We start from the raw sequence: 25,617 nt of genomic DNA on the forward strand, positions 1-25,617 counted from the left end.
ATGACATTTGCTACCTGAAAGTTTGCCCTCCGACTTTTAGGGGAACCTCAAATTCCACTGATGCAGATAATTGGATTCAGGCTGTGGAAAGGGCGTTGCAGGTTCCTGAGGAGCAATGGGTTGAGTTTGGAACTTATCAGCTGCAAGTCGAGGCTCAGCATTGGTGGTAGGGAATACGACGTATCCTGCAGGCAGATGATGCTGGAATAATCGGGAGGTTGGTTGTTTAAGAATCATGTTTTGCTTGATTGTTCTGAAAAGTTAGTACAGTTTATGCCGGAAGGATCAGAAGTGCTACTTGAACTCTAAGATAGTAAAACTATTCTGGAACTGAATATGAGGATATTATGTTATTAACAGTGGGAATATCAGGTGATGATCAGAGTTTAGAGTAGATTCCAGTTGTATCTGAATTTTCAGATGTGTTTTCAGATGATATTACCAAATTTCCACCTAACCGAGAGGTCGAATTTGCAATTGAGTTGGTGCTTGGAGCCGGTCCGATTTCGATTACTCCTTATAGGATGTCACCTTTAGAAATGACTGAACTGAAGGCTCAGCTAGAAGATCTATTGGGTAAGCACTTTTTTCGACCAAGTGTTCCTCCATGGGGATTGCCAGTGTTACTGGTAAAGAAGAAAGATGGGAGTATGCACTTGTGTGTCGATTATCGACAATTGAATAAGATCACCGTGAAGGATAAATATCCACTACTTGGGATCGACGGCCTAATGGATCAGTTACAGGGTGTATGTGTGTTTTCTAAGATTGATCTGCGATCCGGTTATCATCAGATAAGGGTTAGAGACGAGAATATTCCGAAAACTACTTTCAGAACCCGTTATGGTCATTATGAGTATACGGTGATGTCTTTCGGGTTAACTAATGCCCCGGCAGTATTTATGGATTATATGAACATGATTTTCCGACCGTATCTGGACAAGTTTGTTATTGTCTTCATTGATGACATTCTTGTTTATTCTAAGATTGAAGAGGAGCATGCTGATCACTTGCAAATTGTGCTACAAAATTCTGAGAGACCGGAAGTTATATGCTAAGTTATCTAAATGCGAGTTCTGAAAAAGTGAGGTGAAGTTCCTCGGTCACGTGATGAGTAAACAGGGAATAGCTGTGGATCCTGATAAGGTGGAAGCAGTAATGAATTGGGAGCGACCAACTTCAGTGACAGAGATCAGAAGTTTCCTAGGTTTGGTGGGATAGTATCGCATATTCATTAAGGGATTTTCACAGCTTGCCTTACTTTTAACTAAATTGATTAGGAAGGATACGCCTTTTGTCTGCACTCCGGAATGTGAAGAGAGCTTCCAAGCATTGAAGCATAGGTTGACTACTGCACCTGTATTGGTATTACCTAAGCCAAGTAAACCGTTTGAAGTGTACTATGATGCATCGTTGAAGGGTTTAGGGTGCGATCTAATGCACCACCAGAATGTTATAGCATACGCCTCCCGGCAATTAAGGCCACATGAAATGAACTACCCGATACATGATTTGGAACTTGCTGCTGTTGTGTTTGCTTTAAAGATCTGGAGGCACTACCTCTATAGCGTTAAGTTTCATGTTTTTTCAGATCATAAGAGTTTGAAGTATCTTTTTGAACAGAAAGAGTTGAATATGCGTCAGAGAAGGTGGATGAAACTTCTGAAAGATTATGATTTTGAATTGAATTATCATCCAGGAAAAGCGAATGTTGTGGCGGATGCCTTGAGTCGGAAATCTTTATATGCAGCTTGGATGATGCTACGGGAAAAGGAATTACTAAGGGCATTTCAAGGTTTAAATTTAGGAATTAGAGAAGAATCTGAAATTTTGTGTTTGAGTCAGTTGCAGATTTCAAGTGAATTTAAATCAGAACTTCTGAAGGTTCATCGAGACAATGAAACGTTACATAAGGTATTACCAGCAGTTGAACAGGGAAAACAGTGGAGAGCGTTAGAAGGACATGATGGTTTGTGGAGGTTCAAGAACGAGATTGTTGTGCCAGATATTGGAGACCTGCGACAGAGAATCTTGAAGGAAGCTCATAAGAGCGGGTTTTTAATCCATCTAGGAAGCACCAAAATGTATCAAGATCTGAAAGCAATGTTCTGGTGGCCAGGGATGAAGAATGATGTGGCATTGCACGTATCTAAATTTTTAACGTGTCAGAAGGTTAAGATTGAGCATTAGAGATCATCAGGGACCCTTCGGCCTTTGGAGATTCCACAATGGAAATGGGAGAGTATCGCAATGGATTTTGTGATAGGTTTGCCTAGAACCCGATCTGGCTGTGACGCTATTTGGGTGGTTGTGGACCGACTGACAAAATCAGCTCACTTTCTTCCTATTCGAATAAGTTGTACAATGGAAGAATTGGCTCGAATGTATATCAAAGAGATTGTCAGGTTGCACGGTGTGCCATCTACCATTATATCTGACAGGGATCCTCGTTTCACATCAAAGTTCTGCGGAGCTTTTCAGCGTGCATTTGGGACTCAGCTGAGTTTGTGTACTGCGTATCACCCTCAGACAGATGGTCAGTCAAAGAGAATATTCAGACCTTAGAGGATATGCTAAGGGCTTGTATTGGACCACCCGGCAAGCTGGGATCGGTATATGCCATTAATAGAGTTTGCTTATAATAATAGCTATCATGCGAGCATTGGAATGGCTCCATATGAGGCTTTGTATGGTAGAAAATGTCAATCTTCGCTATGTTGGTATAAAATTGGAGAAAGAAGTTTGTTAGGGCCTGAGATGATAGCTGAAACTACTGAACAGATAAAGAAGATTCGTAGTCGAATGCTTATAGCCCAGAGTCGGCAGAAGAGTTATGCTGATTAGAGGCGAAAGCCTTTGGAATTTGAGGAAGGGGAGCATATTTTTCTGAAAGTTACACCAACCACTGGAGTGGGAAGAGCTATTAAGACTAAGAAACTGAATCCCCGTTATATTGGACCGTTTGAGATCCTGAAGAGAATTGGGCCAGTGGCCTATAGAATTGCCTTACCACTGTATCTTTTGAATTTGCACGACGAGTTTCATGTGTCATAGTTTCGGAAGTATATTCCTGATGCAAGTTATGTTCTAGAACCCGAACCAATCCAAGTAAGAGAAGATCTAACACTTCCAGTAATTCCAATGAGAATTGATGATACTAATATTTAACGATTATGCGGGAAGGAAGTATCATTGATAAAAGTGGTTTGTAGTCGAGCTGGTATCGAGGAACATACCTGGGAGCTCGAATCAGATGTATGAAAGGACTATTCACATCTCTTTTCAGATAACTAGATTTGAATTTTGAGGGCAAAATTCTTTGTTAGGTGGGTAGAATGTCAACCCCGATTAATTAGTAGATAATTAGTTAGTAAATTAGTTTTTAATAAGAAAGACTAGAAATGCGAATATTATATCAAATTAGGATAGAGCTCATTGAAACGAGAATTTTAACACTAATTTCGAAGAAAACGGTTCAAAAATGGACCGAATGGGCCGAACCGGTTGAACCAAACTCGAACCGGGCTGTCGGTCCAACCGGACCAACACTTTAAAAGAGCCCGAAAGCCCCTTTCTTCTTCATTTCACCTGCAGTACGTGAAATGCTTCCAGGGAGAAGAGAAACGAGAAATATCCCGTAACCCTTACGTTAATTTCCAACTCCCGTAACTTCTCCGTCCTAGCTCCGATCGCCACACCGTTTACGACCACGCGTTCACCGCGTCGAGCTCTACGTTTCTATCAGAATAATTTCATAGGTAACTCGTTATTTTACACTCAGCCCTCATTTCTCCCAATTTTCGAATTTTGAGAAGGAATGTTGAATTTCTTTGATTTCTGATGTTTTAGGATCAATTAGCTTGAGGAAAATGTTCACTCTTACTTATGTGAAAGCTTGGGTAAGGTGAGGAAATGATAATTCTATTTTATTTTTATTGAATTTGAGCTTTGAGTATTAAATTGGATATATATGTGTTATGAATGTGTATTAGGTTGAAAATAAATAATTGGAGCTCGAAATTGTGAATACTAGAACTTGGAGGAAGCGGATTAGTTGAGGTTTTGAGGGCTGTGTTCTTTTAGGAAAATTGTCTTGGAATAATACTTGGGAATCAGCTAAGGTATGGTTTAGGTTTCTTGCATTTAATATATAATGTTCTGTGAAAACTTGGTTAGATGACCATAGGATAAGTTGGAATGCAGGTGTATGTTTAATATTTAGTAATTTGTCGATGAATATATTTGGTTGAAGTTTATTGGATAATTAGTTATTAATTTTGGATGGTGAATGTTGTTATGTTAATTTAGAGAGAATTATGGTTGAATGTTATTGTTGATGAACATGGTTGGTTTGGTGCTTGTTGATTAACTAATGATTTGGTGAATTATTGATTTGAGGTATAACTATTGTGGAGGTTGTTGTGATAATGAGGTATTTTGTGTTAGAAGCCTAGAATTAGTGAACTATGATCCTTAGTTGAATTTTGGTTGTTGAATTTCAATATTGTATGAGTATAATTGTTGATCTGAGGTAGATTTATTGTGGTGACTGTTATGATGATAAGGAAGGGTATGTTGAATTGAAAAGAAGGCAGGTTTGGACTCGAAAAGGGTGGCAAAGTCCGAGTTTTAGAGGAGATGCTGCCAAAATTTTATAAAAATTAGAGATTTTGTTATATGATTATTTAAAAAGATTTAGATTCAAAGGTTATATGGTTTGATTTAGAGTTATTAAGAAAATAAGCATGTTTTAAGTTTGATTTATTTAGAAAAGAATGAACTATGTTTTGAATTGGAACTATTGATGGACGGAATGGGAGGTGTGATAATGAAGGATAAGGATTGAATATGATTAATGTATGATGGTGAATGAGATGCGATTGAGAATGATGTGGATGTTGATGAATTATAATTGAATTATTTATATCGCTTATGAATTTGAATAATCTGAGATACGAGATTCCCTGGATAAAGTGCCGTGACTTGCCACCACGTGTACATGGTTGAAAACTTGATACTCTGTTGACCCTACGACGTAAGTGTGACCGAGCACTATATAAATTCCCAGGAATGTTACCCCCATTGAGCAATATTGATTATTTGAGATAAAGCTATGCATAGATTCTTGGGGATGCACGTCGGAGGACAGTCTAAGGACAATTCAGACTTGTCAGATTGGCTGGATAACCGACAGATGAGCCTCATCAGCCATAGGATAGGCATGCATCATATGCATATTACTTGAATTATCTGCTTGTGCTTTAATTAGGTATGCCTAATTGTACTTGCCATGTTAAATGAATATTTGTTACTTGCAGTATTTGTAACCTTCTTGTACTTGCCTTTATCTGCTTATTTGTCTGTGAAATGTATAATGGAGTTGGAGGTATGGAGGAATGGCAGTATGGGATTTAGATTTAAGGTTAGGTAAAGTTAGGTTTAGACACTCTTAGAAAATCACCTTTTATGGCTCCTGTTTAATACTTTAAGCTCTATAATCTTAGTTTCGGCGTTCTAGGATTGCCTCTGGCATTTCTAGGACCTTATATATTATGTGTGTGGCACCTTTACCATACTGAGAACTTCCGGTTCTCATTCCATACTATGTTGTTGCTTTTCAGATGCAGGTCGAGAGGCGTCTCGTTAGGCGTCTGGGCTCCTGAAGCGAAGTGGTTACTGGGTTATATTGTTGTACAGTGGTGTATATATATGTACTTAGCTTTCTTTCCGCATAACTTGTTCTTTTGATCCTCTTAGAGGTTTATGGAGAGGCAGAATTTTGTTTATATATATTTGGGTTTTGGATATGTACATATATATGTGTGTAAATATTCTCCGGCCAATCTTGACTTCGCAGGCTGAGTTATGAGCTTGTTATTTTGTATCTTTGGCACTCTATTCCTATTTTCACAACCTTATGTTTGATGGATATAGTTTTCTTAGCACGCAAGTTAACTCGTTCCTTGAACGTTGCGCTTTTATTTTGAAATTTTTATTTCCTCTATTCTTCAAGGCTCCTAGCATATTATAATTCTTCTGCTATCATATGTACATATTTTATTTTAGAGGTCGTAATACCACATCACCTCTGTTTTACGACTTAAGCGTAAAGTTTTGTGTGGTAGAGTGTTACAGATCGATTCTATTATTAAAAACGATTGTGAAAATATTTTTTTGTCAAGTTTGAATGCAAATTGTGTGTTGTGTATGGGTGAACTGGAAATGGTGCATACCTTTTTTTGGTCGGGTTCCTCTAAGGAATGCTTTGAGGCTTCGATAAATATGGGTATGAGTAAGAAAAGGAGTTTCTTACGGTGATCTAGTTTGTGTGGAAGGACAGGAATGAGATGATTTTTAATAATGTTATGTTTGATGAAAAAAGAATGAACTCTGACATAGGTGTTTTCTGTTTGTTCTCCAAACTGAAACTGGGAGAGGGAGCAAATAAGAATAGCTAGTTCGAATCTTTCATGCAGGTGTGGCGCGACAACTGATTCGAAAATATTTAGGGTCCATAGGAGGACTGTTAAGTTTTTACGCTATTCAATAGGAGGACTGTTAAGTTTTTACGCTATTCAATGATGTATTTAAATTTTTTATTTGTGTTGCTATGAATTCTTTAGGTGGTGCCTTCTACTAGTTATTTAGGATTTTACTATGGGAATCGTTGTATTTAACTATTTATTTAGAGAAAGTCTAAAAGATTAATTAGTGGTCCAGTCAACTAGAGACAAATAGGATAAAAATAGTTCCAAAAATAAAAATCAATGTAATATATACTAAATTGTATCAAAATCCAATTGTTTAATGAGAACAATGACAACATTAAAGATTTAGATTTATTAATTACAAACTTAATTTGTTTTGATGTAATTTAACACAAATTGTTTAATAGAATTGGGAGATTTGAATTGATTCTCTTCGTGCCTTAGCTGGACTCTACATTTTTCTATCTCTCTCCGTCCTTTTAACTTTAACGTTGTTGCGGTTGATTGTTGATAGATCCTTATATAGCATAAAAAATAAAGATATGTGAAGTGATACTAGTTTAGGATAAAGATTAAGTTTGTTGCAAATAGAAATCATTTGTCTGATGTGCATGTTCAATTTGGATGTTCCTCATTGCTACTGAATGTGGACTTCCATCGGATTTCAGATGGAATGACTGTACAAATCCAAACAGTTAATTTATTACTTGAAACTCATGGAAGTGTACATCTCCAAGGGAGAGCAGCATGGTAAGTTCTTACCAGTTTTCTGAATTGGTTATCTACTTTACTTTATTTATGCTCTAAGTCATTGTCATGTATCAATAAATTTACCAAATATATTTTGAAGTTGTTCCATTTTAAAAGTTAATAGAATCTACAATGTCAATGTGAAATTACCAAAAAAGAAATTACGGCTAATTTTTTTTTAAAAAAATTGTGTATAATTGAGTATCATAAATAATTAGTATATTTTTTTATATGAATTAATTTTTTTAATTTTAAATAATAAATCGGTAAACAAATCATAGAGTTCGATTAATATGATTAATTTTTTTTTCAATACTGATTTGTCTTTTTTTTTTAAAAAATAAAAAATCACAAATCTAACATATTTGTGGTATCAACAAAAAAAAAATTAAAACACCACAAATTTAACACAAACCAAAAACACACAAACTCTCTACCTTGTTAAAAATCACCACTATCATCTTTCATATTAAAAATATAAAGCGAGAAATTACTTTGCTGACGTGGTTCCGGTTTGGTTATAAGAATTTAGTTGTAAAAAAAAACCAAACAATCCCACCCATAAACCCGAGTTCTCTTGGCCCCTGGCCCCCGATCCAAAACTGGAAATTACAAACCTGGCTCTTCCTGTTTCCCGCTATACCCAACCTCCCCATCGCACGTATTGCACGTGCCTCCATCTCTGCTACCGAGAGCACACTCTCCGGGACGTGATTGTTCACACCACGTCACCACCCTCCTCTTTCTCCGTTTCACGATTCCATCTTTCCCAGTTCAAAGTTTCGTACCTTAAAATTAAAAATTAAAAACACTAAATAAAATAAAATAAACCAGATAAAAAGCACCGACCCGAATATAAAATATACATCAAAACCCAATTAGCCATTATATTCCTCCCTCCCCCCTTTTCCCCATAATTATAAAAATAATTTCAATACATGAATCTCCATTTGCATGATTTAATCTAAATCCAAAATCCAATGCAAATCTAATATACATAACGGTTCGGTTCTTCCACGAGATTTTTTCTTCTTGTTCGGGGGGTGATTCCGAAGCTGGATCCGAAGGGAGGAGCTAGGTATGGAGTCGATCCTAGCCAGAGCTCTGGAGTACACTCTCAAGTATTGTCTCAAATCCTTCTCCAGAGAGCAGTTCAAGTTGCAGGGTCGCACTGTTCAGCTCTCCAATTTAGGCATTTCCACTTTGTAATTTATTTTGTATAATTTGTGTTAATTACAATAATAGTAACCATGATGATGATGGTTCAGATATAAACGGTGATGCATTGCATGCCAGCGTTGGATTGCCACCTGCACTCAATGTAGCCACCGCCAAAGTTGGCAAATTGGAGATTATGGTTTGTGTTATCACACTCTGAATAATTTTTCTTTCCTTCTTTTTTCTTTTTTGGGCTATGCTGTTTTGGTTTGTGAGAGTTACTAGTAAAATGGGTGGAACTCAATGTTTTATGATTGTTTAGTTCAGCAATTATTAGTTCTTCCTAATTTTTTATATCAAGGTCTTCTTTAAACCCTCTACGTTTATTTTATATCGCTTTTTTTCCTTTTTGACATTTTGCTTTTTTATTAATAGTGTTAATAAATTTATGGTTTTGATTAAGTTCAATTGTGAGTTCTCTAGCTACTGTCCGCGAGCAATGTACAGACAGAGCCCATTTTTGTGCAAATTGACAGGTTGGATTTAGTTCTAAAGGAGAATTCTGATTACCAAAAGCCACCTGAGAATCTTGCTAGGAAGTGAAAATTCTTATCTTGCTGTAGAGTGATGCTTTTTTCAGTTTAGCTAGTAAGGTTGGTATACTATTATATGCAGCATCACGCCATCAAGTGCCTCTTCAAAGGGTAGTGGTTATGGTTTTGCTGATAAGGTTTGGCTCTCTCACTCCTAAGACTATGTTGTTATTTGTGGCTAACATCTAACATGTGTATTTTACTACTTGTGTGATGCTTGTAGTAGTTAAACTTTACAATGAATGCACACAATTGAAAATGGAAATGAAGAGAGAAAACTGTTGTTTACGAGAGATGGGAGATTTGAATTGATTCACTTCATACCTTAGCTGGACTCTACATTCTTCTATCTTTCTCCATCCTTTCAACTTTCACGTTGTTGCTGTTGATTGTTGAGAGAACCTTAAGCAACATAAAAATAAAGATCTATGAAGAGATACTAGTTTAGGATTAACAGTTTGTAGCAAATAGAAATCATTTATCTGATGTGCATGTTCAATTTGAATGTTCCTCATTGCTACTGACTGTGGACTTACTATACAAATACAAATTCAAACAGTTAATTTATTACTTGAAACTCATGGGAGTGCCCGTCCCCAAGGTGGAGCAGCATGGTAAGTTCTTCTTACCAGTATTCTGAATTCGTTATCTACTTGAGTTTATTTATGCTCTGCAATCGTTGTCATGTATCAATAAATTGAATTGAAATCGATATTTATATCTTCTTTGCTCGGTTTGGTCATTATTGCAGTACATGGTTTGCATTCATTGCAATAGAGTTTAATGATAGTGCATGTTTTTATGGGGTAGCTTTACAGATAAACCTGATGGACTGTTCGTCCTCTTTGACTGAAAAACTATGTTATAAATTTATCCAAAACTTATCTATAAGTATCCCTATATCTCTGGCTGTAGGGCACCGCCTATGGCATCTGTCACCATACGCAATCTGTTGCTGTATACCACAAATGAAATCTGGGAGGTAAATATGTTTTGGCTCATGCTTACAATTAATTTGGGACCCTTGGTATAAATATTATTGAAGACTTTTTTCCGTTTGCATTATCAGGTTGTAAATCTTAAGGAGGCAAGGGAGTTCTCAAGTAATACGAAGTATATATATGTATTCAAAGTACTGCATTACGCCTTTCATTTTATATCTTATGTGTGTATGACTGATATTGGGATAATTACCTAAATATTGATATTCTATATTATCTTTATCCATTCAATGGTATTTCTCAATATGTATAATAATTCTTATCCCCACCTCTTTTTCTTCCGAAACTGGAGTGGGAATCTTTGTCTATTGATCTTTTGCCTCATCCTGACATGTTCAAGGATAGGAGTGTCCGCGGATCGGATCGGATATGGTCGAAAATTCGATCTGATCTACACAATTTTTATCGGATCGGATATGATATCCACGCTTTTTTAGTGCCAGATCCGATCCGATTTGCAAATGTGCGGATCGGATCGGATATATCCGCATAATTAAACCTTCTCTTTTTAATAATATTTCTATATAAAAAATTCAATAAAAATATTTCTTTTATACTTTTAAACTTATTTATTCCTAAAATATTTTTAATCAAACTCTTTCTAAATAACAAAAATAAAATAATACAATATATGAATAATAATTACTAACTAAAACATACAAACAAGTAAATATAATACCAAACATATATATTTATTTATTTTTAATTATTATTGTGCGGATCTGCGGATCCGCGGATCGGATACGCGGATGTAGAGTAGATATCCGCGATCCGATCCGATCAATTTACGGATCGGATCGTATCCGCAATTTTCGGATCGGATGCGGATATTTACTGCAGATCTGTGGATACGATCCGATCCATGAACACCCCTATTCAAGGATGATACTTTAGGCCGCTCTCAAGAGTGAGCAAACATGAGAGATGATGATGGTGCAAAATGAGTATTCTTTGGAGGGGAGTGTTTTTTAGAAGGAATATCGGGAGAAGCATATGTACAATTCCTCTAATTATTGTAATCTATTTTCTTCTAAAAGGCTATGATTCTTGACTCATGATATGTTACTATATTTGCTATTCCCCATATCACAATTCAGAGAACAGTCTCCAACAGTCCACTTGGGCTTGAGTTTCAGTTGCACATCACAGAAGCTCTTTGCCGTGCATTAAGTGAGCCAGGCAATTAAAATGACACTTTTTACATGTATCCATATTGGATCGATACAAGTGGTACAGATGTTGTATGAAGTTAATATATCATGTGTGCAGGATTTCGTGCACTTCTCCACTTTATGACAGGGTTATGTGTCTGTCTAAACAGGGGAGATGTAAATTTGAAGGCCCAGGTTTCAATTGCCTTAACTTTTCTCACCTTTGAGAAAATCAGTTTTCAGAAGCTTGTTTTTGGACAAAGCTCATCTATTATTCTAGCTTTTTGAGTCGTCTTTGAATTTGAATCATGATAGTGATCTATTGAAGCTGCTGGGCACTCTCGTCTCAGTTGTTGTGGACCATATATTTATTTGCATCAAAGATTCTGGTATATCTGCAACTTTTTACATTATTTGATTGTAATCTCCTTTACTGATGATCAAATATCATAGGGCTAATAGTTTATGCACATACATGGCAAACAAAATGATCATACAATTGCCATTAATTTGTAGAGTTCCAGCTTGAACTATTAATGCAGTCCCTTTTTCTCTCTTAGGTAATTTCCTTGATTATATTCTTTTTTGTGTCTTTATTTGTGAATCATTCTTCCCTTCCTGGTACCATTTGCGTCACCTGTTGATGCCATAGAATATGTATAGGGGAAGGAGGATTTATAACATGCATGGAATGATGTAAGTGTTTAAAAGTTAAACAAAAATCAACCGAATATATATATATATCAAGAATCGGATCAGGTGCTGGTGTAGTCTTATAAGTACGAGCTAAAATCTGCATGCAAAATAAAATTCCTAACCCTAATTAAAGTAATAAACATAGTACAATTGGCAAATGACAAATAACAAAATCCTTCCTTAATGACATTCCATATTATATTTTGAAGATTATCGTGAGATACATTAAATATGCAGGATATATTGAATTTTTTCTGAGATATTCTGACATTATTCTTCACGATCGAGTCTACATTACTCTTATATCTAGTAGGTACAATATAATCAATTAGAAAAAGTTCCTCTAAAAGGAGAATGGAAGGGTGTATCCACCATTGATTCATTTTGAGTTATGATTGCAATACTTTTGATCTAAAGGTACATAAACATAAACCCTTGCCTTCATATTTGAAAAGCAAGCTGACTCTAGAATAATGGTTAATACCTACGGGCATATTTGTCTTGCATGTTCATGCAATTTATACTAGAAGTATTACACAGTAAATTTGGAAAATGTAGTTGAATTTGGCTTGATGAGGTTAAAAATCTTTAGTTATTATCTCAGTATTCAAATCCCAGAGGTGAGAAACTCCCTCTATATGTTTATCTTGGATGATTTTATTCAGCATTTGCTGATTTTAAATACATTAATGAAAAATATTTATCTAGTTCTCTCTGCATTAGCAAGTTGTTGTGTCTATTGGTCCTTTGATGTGCCATAATATTTCTGGCATCCCCTGGAGAACAATTAATTGTTTATATATTTTCCTTGCAGGCAAGTCTTTCGGAGGGAGAAAATGACAGTAGTTTGACCAGGATTACCATTGCAGGTCTATGTTTAAGGTTTGTGTTATATGGTCTGCCCGAATAACTACTATTGAAAGGATTAATAACTAATCTTGTTTTGCTCATGGGTCTTTCATATTGTTTATCGGTGTTAATAGGACTTTAAGTTGAGTGGAAACTATATACAAACTAATCTAAAAGAATTTAAATTAATATAGGGTGTTTTGGTTTTAGTCCCTCAAAAAATTTTTCTTGGCGTTTGTTAGCAGGCTTTTCCAATATTTGGTTGTTAGTCCTGCTGTTCTAAACTTTGATCATTCTAAGTCTAAACTCTCCAATATTTAGTCCTTACATATATTGGAAGTTTCTTTTTCAGTCCTTGTAAATATTTGATAAACCTTCTTTTGAAATTAAGAATTTCTTGATGCTTTCAAGAATATAGTATTTTTTTTCAATTCATTTTATCTGACAGCATATCCAGATAGATCTGCAGTTAATGATTTAATTAGTCTTGCTTAAATCACATTGAGAAATCTGGCTAGTTTATTTCTAAATTGAATTTGTGCCCTTGGTATACTAAAATTATAATATAACGGAGTACTAAATTCAATCTATGGCTGCTTGGATGTCGAGTTAGTGGCTGCAGTTTTTGTTTGTTCTGTGTGACATACTCTTGTCAAAAATCAATTTAGAATTATTTCTTTTACTATGACTTAAATCATGTATCCATGTCAATAAGATTCAATAACTTTTTTACACTAGTTATTGATTTCCTAACTCTTCTGTCCTGGAACTAGCAGTGTAGAGGTTTGCAATAAAGCACGACATGGGAAATTGAAGTGAAATGGAAGAAGCTGAGTGATGCTATGACTGTTATTTGTGATAAAAATCTACCACTCAAGTTTAAAGAGAAAAAATTTATTGCACAGCTAGACATGTGAGAAAAAGTTGGGATAGTGGAAGTTCTAGTAAGTAGATTAGATTAGGCTGAGGGTAGCTTAATAGTCAAAGATAGGGGGAGACCAAGCACACCTACATGAAAAAGCATTTAGATGAATTTATATTTTTACGATAAGACATGGTCCATAAGAAGACACTAGCGTAGTCCATGCAATCGACCTTACACACTGAGATAAGGTTTGGTGGTGGCTGTGTTGATAGGGTTGTCAACAATTGTTTACTTGCACTGGAAGTCTTAAAAATAAATTGAAACTCAGATACTAATTGATGATATCTCTGTGCAATGTGTCATTGTCTTTCCTGTTATTAAGGTGTGTTCTGTCGTACCTCTTACAGGTTGGAATCCAAGGGATGCAGATCATGAAGCCGCAGAGACCGAAAGAGATTCATTTGTCAAAATCAAATGGTGCTAAAAAAGTTATCAGTACTGCTACGGGAATTTGTCTTCAGCTGGGTTTGGTATCAAGGGAGGATAACGTTGAAGTTGAAATGGCTAATTGGGAAGTGGAAAATCTAACGTTCACTGTTAAGCAACCGGTAATGAGAATTCCATATTTAATCATCATGTCATTGTCTCTCTCTTTATGATCATTGTGTGTGATTAAGATTTTACTATGCAGATAGAGGTGGTTTTAACCAGTGATGAGGCTCAACACCTTCCTTTTTTGTGCAAATCTGAAGTTGATTTCATGGGCATGCAGGAAGTGAAGGCATTGACAAGATTTTCTCTGCTAAGCATAGCAGAGATGATAGTGTCCATAATAGAGGATTTTGTCCATCACCGAAGCTGATAAACAAAAGCTTGTACAAATTGACGATGGAACTAACATTAACTTTGTTCGAGGAAGCAGTTGTAGATTCACAGGAAAAGATCAATGGCTTAATCAGTGATTTTGGTATTTCAGAGTCCTCTGGGCAGCAACTTACCATTGCTAAAGAACTCAGTCAAAAGATTGAATCAATGGAGGGTTTATTGAAGCAATTACGGAATAAAACTTAGTCCATTCATATTTGTATGTAATTAGAATTTAAGATTGTCCTTTTTCTTTATTGATGTATTTTACCTAGGTCACAATTCTTTTTGTATATAGCAAAGATCATATTGCCGAGTATTGTATAAAATAGTTAGAAATTAGGATTCTTCATTATTTTAAGAAAAATTTTGTTCGGTTGAGCCTGTACTGCTGCAAAAATAACAATTTTGGTAACTTGCCTTTTATCTCATGAAATTTTCTTTTAGGTGTTTTAATTTGTTCATGCGTAATACTGTATTCAAGAAATGTTTAATTAATATTTATCAAGTTAAAATTGCTTTAGATAATGGATAGCATCTTCATTGTGTTCAGTTATATTGTGTGAACATGTGCCCTACAATAGAACAGAGGACTCTAGTTTTTGGTAAGTACGTGCCAATTTTGAGTTTTGTGAATGTTAGAGACACTATAAAAGAATAAAGAATATGCTGTAATACTGCACTCCTTTACTGACTCTAGTAAGATGATGAAGCCAATAATAAGATTAGAAGAGTATTAGGGGTCATCAAATTTTGAAATTTGTAGCCATCAATTAATCATTATTAATATTTTTAGTGGTGTGAGATTACATCTAATGATGTAAGATTACTCATTTTTCTTTTGCTAGTTAAGTGCTGGCCAAATTTTAATAAAACTGTTGGCTCCTAAACTTTCTCATAAGATTAACATGTTTGTAAAACTTCAAAGGTAAATGATAATAAAAGTCTGTTAATAAACTCAAATATAAACTTGGTCACTATAGAACAGATTCAAAGATAGAACCGTGAAACAACCATTGTAAGTGTTATAAAACAACTTTGTCATATCCATAAAACAACCAATTCAAGTGTTGTAAAACATTGTCATATTCAAAAAATAACTCGTTAATACTACTATGTCATTCACAGACAAAATGTTGATATATGAATAATCTAATGTATAATAATTTCTTTCAACTTAAGAGTATTAAGCTTTTGCAATTTCTAACCCAAAAAATACATTAACATATTCTCTAAACCCATCATCATTAGCCAAAAAATAAGTTTCTCTAATCTTGTGAAAGGTGTGGCAGGTGAGCAAGCTATCAGACCCAGCCTGATGGTACTTTCCAGCAATTCGGTCCACTTGAAGTGTGTCAGCCACTTTTTCCAAACCACCATAAAGGCCATTGCAGAACCCCATCACATGCTTCACATCATAAGCATTTCCCCCAAACAGCTCTTTTACAAGCACCAAGAACTTTCCCAAGCTTGTCGAAAGTACACCCGACGTCAGAATCTTCACCAAATATCCAATATCATAAGCACCATGGAATGTGACCCATGTCAGTGCTTTGTTGAACAGTAGCCCAGATGCTGCTGCCAACTTCGCAAAATGCACCGAAGAAACTCCAGCCACTGCGCGTGCAAAGTCGATGCCCTGGCTATGTAGGAGTGCCACAGAGTCCTTTGCGTGGATGTCACGCATGAGGTTGAAGTCTTGAAAATTGGACTGCCAGATGTAGTGAGTTCTGTTGTTGGTTCCTAGGTCAGGGAGGTTGCCGTGCTCATCTGGCAGAGTGAATCCAAGCTGAATGATTTTGAGAACGTCCACATTGGCCTTCATGACTTGGTAAGTTTCTTCTGGGACAAGATTCCGGTAGTTCTTGTTGCGGGTTAGGATGACTACACCGAGAAATTCAGTGTCAATGGAGACAAATCGATTTTTGTCGATCAGGCTGCTTATGATTTGGAACTCAGAATCAGCGTTGGCAGCCCAGACTTACCTGCTCACAACCGAACTATTGGGACTAGGCTCTAGAAGCGACAGTGGTTCAACAAACCTTGGCAGCACGATAAAATGGTGGAAAACCAACAACCATGGGCGGTGGCATAGAAAAACTCTCGGTTGTTGAAGTTGTTCTATTTCATCCACCCGCATCATTTTTGTAAATATGGTCGTCATGCTCTTTCTAACTTAATCCTGGAGAGCAACTTTGTTAAATTCTTAGAAACTGAAGAAAAAGACAGAACAAAGGAATGCAAATTGTGTGCTGTGTATGGGTGAATTGGAAACGGTGCACCCCGTTAGTCCGGAATGAATAAAAATCCAAAAAAAGACACCAATTTGTACGTGAGAGGGAATTCTATAAACAGATTCATTTGCAAGTTCGTTATTACGGGTAGTTCCTACAAAGGATCGGACCCTTCATAACTCCAAATACTCGGATTCGGTGTAGTACCTCCTGTGATACTCTATAAAGTTCTATATTTTAATCGACTAGATATATATTGGAGTTCTTTTTAACTGAAAGAAAGGAAAATAGAACAAAAACGACACTAAAAAAAATCTTGAAATAAGATTCAAATAGAAAAATAGAGAAGTAATAAAAAATAGCTTTTCTTTGGCTGGATTCCTCTAAAGAATGTTTTGAGGCTTGGGTGGATAGTGGTACGAGTAAGAAAAGGAGTTTCTTGCGATTTGACAAAACCAGTTTTCAAAAGCTTGTTTTTGGACAAAGCTCTTCTATTATTCTACCTTTTTGAGTCGTCTTTGAATTTGAATCATGACAGCGATCTACTGAAGCTGCTGGGCACTCTCTCGTCTCAATTGTTGTGGACATATATTTATTTGCATCAAAGATTCCGGTATATCTGCCAGTTTTTACATTATTTGATTGTAATCTCCTTTAATGATGATCAAATATCATAGAGCTAATAGTTTATGCTTTTTAATTATTTTTAAGTGATTAATTTTTATATTTTTATTTTTAAAATTATAAATTTAATAAAATAATTTAAATATTAAAAATAAAAAATTTAAAAGTAAAAATATTTTTTTAAATTATTTAACTTTTAGAAGGTATAAAATTTATAAATGTAAATTAAATAAGATATTAAAAAATTTTTATTATGTTGTTATTATGTGTAAAAAAATATAAATAAAAATTTAGAAATATTATTTACAAATTAAATATTTATAAATGTTATTAAGTTTGTTTATTTATTTTTAACAGTATTTAATTTAAATCAGAGATAAAAAATAATATTTAAAATATTTTTTATTTTTATGTATAATTTTAATTGATAAAAATATTTTTTTAATTTTATTATTTAATTTTTAAAATTATCTTTAATTTTATTATTTTTTAAATTATTAAATTATATCTTTATTATTGTCTTAACTCCACTGTGATATTGCATTTTTTTCCTTTCGATCTTGCCTTCTTCTCTTTCCACTTTCTCTTCATCCGATGGTTATTAATTATCACCAAATATCATTATCACAACTTTTAATTTTATCTATCACTTTGATTTATAACCAACTATTCTATTAACTTTATGAGTTGTTAAAGTTTTGCTAAAAGAATTTATTTTTGTGTCTTTTCAGTATCTAAATGTATAAAAATTATAATTTTTTTCTTGATATGCGTATTAATTGTCTTATTTTGTTCTATTAAAAAAAAATTTAAGACAAAAAATATTCAAAATATTTACTATATTATCAAAATTTGATGTCAATAATTCTAAAAAATGATATCAAAATATATTATTTTTAGGGTAAAGTATATTTTTTGTCCCTGAAGTTTTACAAAAGTTTTAAAATTACCCCTAAGTTTTATTTTGTTTCAATTTTGTCCCAAAAGTTTTTGATTTGCATCAAATATACCCCTGATGGCTAATTTTTCAAAAAATTTAAAACCAATTTAACAACAATTTCATAAGAACAACCCTCAATACAAGCAAATCAAGCATAATTTTCATGTATTATTGTTAGATTGGTCTTAATTTTTTTTTTAAATTTAGCCGTCAAGGGTATATTTGATGCAAATTGAAAACTTTTGGGACAAAATTAAAACAAAATAAAACTTAAGGGTATTTTTGAAACTTTTATTAAACTTTAGGGACAAAAAATATACTTTACTCTTATTTTTAACTAAATATTAAAAAATAATACATCATTGTAAGTTTTTTAACTAATAATTATAAATTGAAGTGGCAGTTTAATATAGTACTTTGGATAAAAGACAATCATTGTTATCCACATTTGACTACAATTATATAAGTTTCATGTTTACTTCATTGTACACATTAATTAAAACGTACTTTATTATTTTATTTTGCATGTTTTGAAATAATGTCATCGTATTATAAAGGTGAGATGAATTTTCATAATCTGATGTGAACCTTCTTACTATTTTGTTTATCATTTGAATATTATTTATAAAAAATAATTATTTAAAGTGAAACACTACATAAAAAGAAACAAAAAACTTTTAGATTTATCATTCTAGTTTCTTTTTTAATCCTCATTTGATATTACTCAAATTTAATAGGTTGATGATTCTGTTTTTTATAAGAGAAAGTCTAGGGGTAGCAGATTTTGTGATTTTTAGTCATTAATGATGTTTTTAATGGTGTGAAATTGCATCTAATAGTGTAGAATCATTCAATTTCCTTTTGATGGTTAAGTGCTGGCTAAAATTTAACAAAAGTGTTGGGCCCCTAGTACTCATCTTTTTATAATCTATTCTATTATATAAAAATCGGATGTCTGCACTTAATGATGAAGCCGACGTGGCATACTTCGGAGAGTGTTTCCGGATTTAATTGTTTTAACTCATTCAATACAATTTATTGCACTGACTTAATTATATCAACTAATTGGTTTGATTAGATATTTAAATATTAATATAATTAATATAATTTATTATAATTTATATTACTTAATTAATTATATTACATTAATTATAATTTGTTATATTAGTGAATTAGTCTTTTCATTTATAAAGTTTAAAATAAAATAAATAAATTGTTATTTATTCTAATTAAATTTATTTATATACTATATATGAATTAACGTTAATTTATAAAACATAGAACTTGTGGATTGTGATAAAAATGCAAATAAAAAAAATGCATATAATTATAGAAGAATTAAATCTATCCTCTTTATTTATTTTTAACCATCGTTTTAGATTTTAATTTTTTTTTAAAACCAGTGATAGTGAAATTTTATTGATGCTAGATAAAATTATAGAAGAATCAAATCATAATTTACATTTATTGATGCTAGATAAAATTATAAATTGTTGCTCTTTCAATTAAATCATACCACATACAAAAATAAATTAAATAAATTGAATTTGAATTTCTATATAAATCGAATTGAATAAATTCTATTTAGACAAATACGTAGTAAATTGAATTCATAAAGTTCGAATTATATGCAACTTCTGAATAATTATAATGTTATGGGTATTTTATATAAAAATTAATACAAAAATAATTTTAATTCTGTACAATATTTTTTTGTATTTATGAGCTATTAAAAATGAATGAAAAAATATTGTATGAAATTTGAATTTTCTTTGTATGGGTTGTTGTATAAAATACTAATATCATTATAATTATTTATTTTGAAACAGAGTACAACCAAGATTTTACTAACAATTTTAAATAAAATATTTTTATAAAATTTTAAAATTTTTTATTATGAGCACTTTTTGTAATTATTATAAATAATTTTATAAAATTTAAAAATGGCTTAACAGATGTTATGAGTAGACCGTCTGACAAAAAAATTGATTATAAAATCGGTCGTATATGTGATTAATCAGTGAACCGTTAGAACTGGTCAGTTTTTTTAAAGGGTTTCCAGTTTGTTAATAACTCCTCCAAACGGTGCCGTTTTGACTTAAAAAAAAAACTGAATCCCCAACGGCTTAAGCCCGTAACCCATTCCCACTCCCACACTCCTCTCCTCTTCTCTTTGAAATTGACGTGAAATTTTGAAATTGAAAGAAGAATCCTAGCTCCCCAAATCGCGAGCCCGCAGCCGCCGCATCGTCAGAATGAGAGAGAGCGTGTTGAGATAGAAGAAGAAACTATTATAGTTAAAGCAATAGTAGAGGCTGAAGGTTAAGCGCATGAAGCAATTGACTGAGGATCATAAAAAGAGAATGCTTATAGAACGGATGCAGGGTGAAAGAGATAAATGGCTTGCTGCGATCAACACATCCTTTGGTCATATTGAAGGTATGCAACTGTTAACAAACTTTTTGGGAATTATATCAGATTAAATTAAGAAACAAAAAATTAGTGCTATATATCAAATCTTATTCTCATACCCTTTTTATTCTGTACGTCTTGAAATTCTTTAGGTGTAAACAATTACAGTTGATGGTTGATAAATATAAATGTCTGCATGAAAGTCTTATAAACGGGGATGTAGATGCTGCAAGGCTTGGCAAAAGAATCATTCTTCCCAGTACTTTTATCAGTGGACCTAGGTATATGATGAATAATTGTAAAGATGCATTTGCAATTTGCAGATATGCAGGATATCCTAGCTATTTTATAACCATGACCTGTAACCCTGAATGAGATGAGATAAAAAGAGAAGTGACTTTCATTGGATTGAAGGCAGAAGACCGTCCTGATATATTGTGTCAAGTTTTCAAGATCAAGCTTGATGGTTTGCTTGATGACCTAAAAGAGGAAAAAATCTTTGGCAAAATTTTGGGATGTAAGTCTGTGTTTATGCAACGTTTTATTAAAATCTTATGTTGTAATGCTTTGCTCATTTGTGTTTTTCAATTTTCAGACGTTTGCACTGTAGAGTTTCAAAAGAGAGGGCTTCTGCATGCACATATCCTTTTATTCATGAGTAACGAGTTCAAGCCACAAACACCATATGATATAGACAAACATATAACAGCTGAGATTCCTGATGAAAATGAAAGGCCAAATCTACATGGAGCAGTTCAAAATTACATGGTACATGGTCCATGTGGTCCGTACAACAAGAATTCACCTTGCATGAAGAATGGATCCTGTTCAAAGTTCTATCCTAAAGAGTTTAGATAGCGAACACTCATTGATGAGGCCGGATTTCCCAAATATAGGCGTACTGATAACGGTCGAACAGTGAAGAAAATGGAATGTGTACTAGACAATAAGTTCGTTGTTCCGTAAAATCCAGAATTGTTGCTCAAGTTCGGGTGCCACGTAAATATGGAATACACATGCCAAACAAGTTCTATTAAGTATCTGTTTAAGTATGTACACAAGGGTAATGACCGCGTAACAGCTACTCTATACAATGCTGGTGATCCGTCAGAAGCCACACAAGTTGTTGACGAAATTAGGAATTACTACGATTGTAGGTACATTTCGGCATGTGAGGCAGTCTGGCGTCTATTTGGATACAAAATCCAAGAGAAAGAACCATTTGTGATTAGACTTTCATTCCATTTGGAGGATGAGCAACATGTGGTTTATGGTGAAACTTCTAATGTGAATGATATCGTCGAAAGAGCAATATTTCATAAGTCCATATTTTTGGGATGGATGGCGGCGAACATGTCATATCTCTATGCTCGAAGTCTGACTTATGCTGAGTTTCCAACCAAGTTTTTTTGGAAGGACGATTCTTCAAAGTGGTTTCCTCGAAAGAAAGGCTTCACAATTGGAAGGCTGACTCATGTACCTGCAGGTAATGACGAGTTTATATTCAATTTTGATCTTACTTATTTAATGATTTAAATTTAAAATCTTAACAGCCTGTACCGCACGTCCATTTTATTCAATTTATCTACACTAGAAAATAAATGTTCAAATAACTTTCAACAGTTATAATCTGTAGATTATACAATTTTTTATTTTTCTATATTTTTTAGGAAAATTATTCTTATGCGGATGTGTAGCTACATAATAATTAAAATAGTGTAGCTTAATCCATTTAACAACTTAAAAGTGGGATTTTAACCAAGTTTTTTGCAGCAAATACTGAAGAATATTACCAACGACTTCTCTTGAATACTCAAAGAGGATGTATGAGTTTTCGAGATATAAGAATAGTAGGAGGAACAATTTATGCTATGTATAGAGATGCATGCTTCGCCCTTGGACTCTTGCAAGATGACAAAGAATTCATGGGCCTCAGGATTATATGTTAGGAGGTTATTTGTCATTCTATTAACATCCAACAATATCTCAAGACCAGAACATGTCTGGGATAGATGTTGGTATGAACTCTCAAATGATATTTTGTATCGACAGAGAGCCGTGATGAACATGAGGGGTGAGTTTTTAGTAATTACAATGATAAAAGTTCTTCCTTATTGATCATTTTTAGTTTGATTGAATTTTTACAGTATCGTATAATATGCAGAGTTAACAATGTCAGATGATGAGATTAAGCAGTTGTGCTTAATGGATATAGACAAGATCTTACATTTCTATGGTAAAACCTTGAAAGACTATCCTCCTATGCCTTTAGCAACTGAAGTTGATAGTTCTTTGTTAACCGAAAGGGTTATTAGGGAAGAGATAAACTTTAACAGGGATGATTTAAAGAAAAATACCTCAGACATGTTAGCCATCGCAACACCTGAGCAGAGATATGCATTCGATAAAATTGTTACAGCTATCTATTGTGATGAAGGGGTTTTTTTTTCTTTGTGTATGGTCATGGGGGTACTGAAAAAATATTTCTCTGGAACCTTATGTTTGCTAAGATTCGCTCAAGGGGTGATATAGTGTTAAACGTTGCTTCGAGTGGTATTGCATCTTTACTTCTTTCCAATGGAAGAACTGCATATTCAAGGTTCAAAATACTGCTGAATATAACTGAGAATTCTGTATGTAACATCAAACCTGATTTCCCTCAAGCAATGTTGCTGTTGAAAGCCAAACTTATAATTTGGGATGAGGCTCCAATAGTTAGTAGGTACTGCTATGAAGCGCTTGATAATGCTTGGGTGACATGAGGTGTTCTCCAACATATAGCAAAGATTTGCCCTTTGGAGGAAAAGTGGTTGTACTAGGTGGAGACTTTAGACAAATTTTTCCTGTCATTCCACGAGGATTGAGACAAGATATCGTTCATTCAACCATGAATTCGTCTTACCTTTGGAAGTTTTGTCAGGTGCTCAAACTAACAAAAAATATGAGACTCTCTGTAGGGACGACTGCTTCAGATTAAGATGAGACAGAGCAATTTAGTGAGTGGTTATTGAAAGTTGGTGATGGTCTAATAGGTGACAATATGGATGGTGAATTTGAGATATGTCTTTTAGGAGATATTGTTATTCCTTCTTCGGACCAGGCATTTGATGAGTTGGTTCATTTTTCTTATCCAAATATTTTGAAAAACATGTCCGCAAAGGATTTTTTCAAAGCAAGAACTATACTGGCTCCCACACTAGACATCGTTGAAGAGGTCAACAACCATCTGATGGCTATCATTTCTGGAGGGGAAAATTATATCTTAGTTCGGATTCCATTTGTATGGATGAAGGGAATATGGAGAGTCAACTAGATCTCTATGGTCCTGAATTACTGAATAGCATAAATTGCTCTGTTTTGCCTCCACATAAATTAATACTCAAGGTTGGTGTTCCGGTGATGTTACTGAGGAATATTGACCAATCCAGTGGTCTTTGTAATGGTATAAGGCTACAAGTTAGGAAGCTTGGAAATCATGTCATAGAACGTGAAGTTTTAACGGGTAACAATGTTAGTCATATTGCTTTGATTCCAAGAATGAATATGGTACCAACAAATGAAACCGTCCCAGTTAGATTCCAACGAAGACAGTTTCCCATAATAGTATCGTTTGCCATGACAATTAATAAGTCTCAGGGACAAACTTTATCTCATGTTGGATTGTACTTGCCCAAACCAGTTTTTACACATGGCCAACTATATGTGGCACTTTCAGGAGTTAAGACTAAGAGAGATTTAAAAGTTTTACTTATGAATCACATAGAAATGTCTGCAAATTCAACCATCAATGTTGTTTATAGAGAAGTCTTTGAAAAAATAGTATTCTAATGTAAATATTTTAATTTTATTTTAAATTCTGTATCAGTGTATATTTATTTTACCTTAAAAAATATAAAATAATTATTATTCACTTTTTTTAAGTTAAACTTTGATTTTGATAATAATTTTATAAATTTCTTAAAATAATAATTATTTTATACTTTTGTTTTAAATATCGAAGCATATAATTTTTTTTACTTTTATAAATTTTTTCGTGCTGAGCACGGGGTCATACACTAGTTAGTTAGAAAATTTCATCTCTCTCTCTTCTCTCTCTCCAAACTCAATTTTGTTATGAAATTTTTTTATGTAAGAATATTTTTAATTTTTTTAGGTAAGAATATTTTAATTTCTTATATAATAAGTATATTTTAAATTATCTAGTGTATAAGATGTTACGTCTTTTTATTTATTCTAAAAATTTAAAATTAAATGATAGTAGTTTTTTTTAAAGATAAAAATCTATAATAATATAAAATAGTAATATTAAGTTTCACGTTCTTATATATGAGAACATTATGGTTTATTATATTATATATTATTGTTGTACCATATAATAAAAAATAAAATTCTATATCTTATTTTTGTTACTTAATTTACTTTCTTTTAGTTGTCTAAATTAGCCTATATATTATCAATTCATTTCTGTTATTTATGCAATAATTTTTTTCTTCTAATAGTTATCCATTAATAAATATTGAATTTTCCACATTCAAATCTATTCTCTTGAACCATTTTTTAATCATATGGTTGGAATCGTTTAAACAGGAGATTTTTAGACCCTAAAATTTTTAAAGTAAAAAAAATAAAATAAAATAAATTAAAATACCTAATAAAATAAAATAATTCAAAAAATAAAAGATATATAAGAAAAATAATAAATTAAAACTTACATGCTCCATGAGATAAAAAAAGAGAAGAAAATAATCATGAATGTTAAAATAATAAAAAATATATATTTAGATATTTATTGGATTGTTAAATTATTTAAAAAATTAAAATTTATTAACAAAGTTCTTGTCATATTTTAATGTTATATGGAGTTTGTTCATTCTATTATTGGTATGTGCATGTTTTTTTTGTCCTTTGAATGTCAATCAAATAATCTTTTGCTATATGCTAAACTAATAATATTAAATTAATTAATTTTTAAGTTTTTGCAATATACTTTAA

The 25,617-nt window shown here is 33.2% G+C and overlaps 3 protein-coding genes, 1 non-coding gene and 1 pseudogene across 4 annotated transcripts; 4 read left to right on the forward strand and 1 right to left on the reverse strand.

Annotated features, from left to right (window-relative positions):
- Positions 1-1,110: 1,110 nt before the first annotated feature.
- Positions 1,111-2,190, forward strand: LOC107632852 (uncharacterized). Its single transcript, XM_016336494.1, has 3 exons — positions 1,111-1,207; positions 1,700-1,795; positions 1,874-2,190. Exons 1-3 carry the CDS (start codon positions 1,111-1,113, stop codon positions 2,188-2,190), a joined length of 510 nt encoding a protein of 169 aa, XP_016191980.1.
- A 5,666-nt stretch (positions 2,191-7,856) lies between these two features.
- Positions 7,857-14,622, forward strand: LOC107634335 (uncharacterized). Its single transcript, XR_015906995.1, has 17 exons — positions 7,857-8,430; positions 8,507-8,595; positions 8,880-8,995; positions 9,087-9,131; positions 9,514-9,603; positions 9,905-9,971; positions 10,059-10,120; positions 10,273-10,343; positions 10,885-10,990; positions 11,081-11,169; positions 11,260-11,336; positions 11,457-11,530; positions 11,658-11,701; positions 12,652-12,719; positions 13,934-14,159; positions 14,243-14,261; positions 14,324-14,622. It is a non-coding gene; the product is annotated as an uncharacterized LOC107634335 (transcript).
- A 979-nt stretch (positions 14,623-15,601) lies between these two features.
- Positions 15,602-16,579, reverse strand: LOC107632851 (putative CCR4-associated factor 1 homolog 9 pseudogene; annotated as a pseudogene).
- Positions 16,580-21,630: 5,051 nt separating this feature from the next.
- LOC148570128 (uncharacterized) lies at positions 21,631-23,387 on the forward strand. The gene is made up of 3 exons (XM_088506858.1): positions 21,631-22,111; positions 22,790-23,064; positions 23,136-23,387. Exons 1-3 carry the CDS (start codon positions 21,631-21,633, stop codon positions 23,385-23,387), a joined length of 1,008 nt encoding a protein of 335 aa, XP_088362984.1.
- Positions 23,388-23,907: 520 nt separating this feature from the next.
- On the forward strand, positions 23,908-24,453 carry LOC148570129 (uncharacterized). Its single transcript, XM_088506859.1, has one exon. The coding sequence runs from the start codon at positions 23,908-23,910 to the stop codon at positions 24,451-24,453; it is 546 nt and encodes a 181-aa protein (XP_088362985.1).
- Positions 24,454-25,617: the final 1,164 nt, after the last annotated feature.

The sequence above is a fragment of the Arachis ipaensis genome, chromosome B3 (assembly GCF_059453495.1).
Source record: "Arachis ipaensis isolate K30076 ecotype BB chromosome B3, ASM5945349v1, whole genome shotgun sequence".
Classification (NCBI taxonomy): Eukaryota; Viridiplantae; Streptophyta; class Magnoliopsida; order Fabales; family Fabaceae; genus Arachis; species Arachis ipaensis.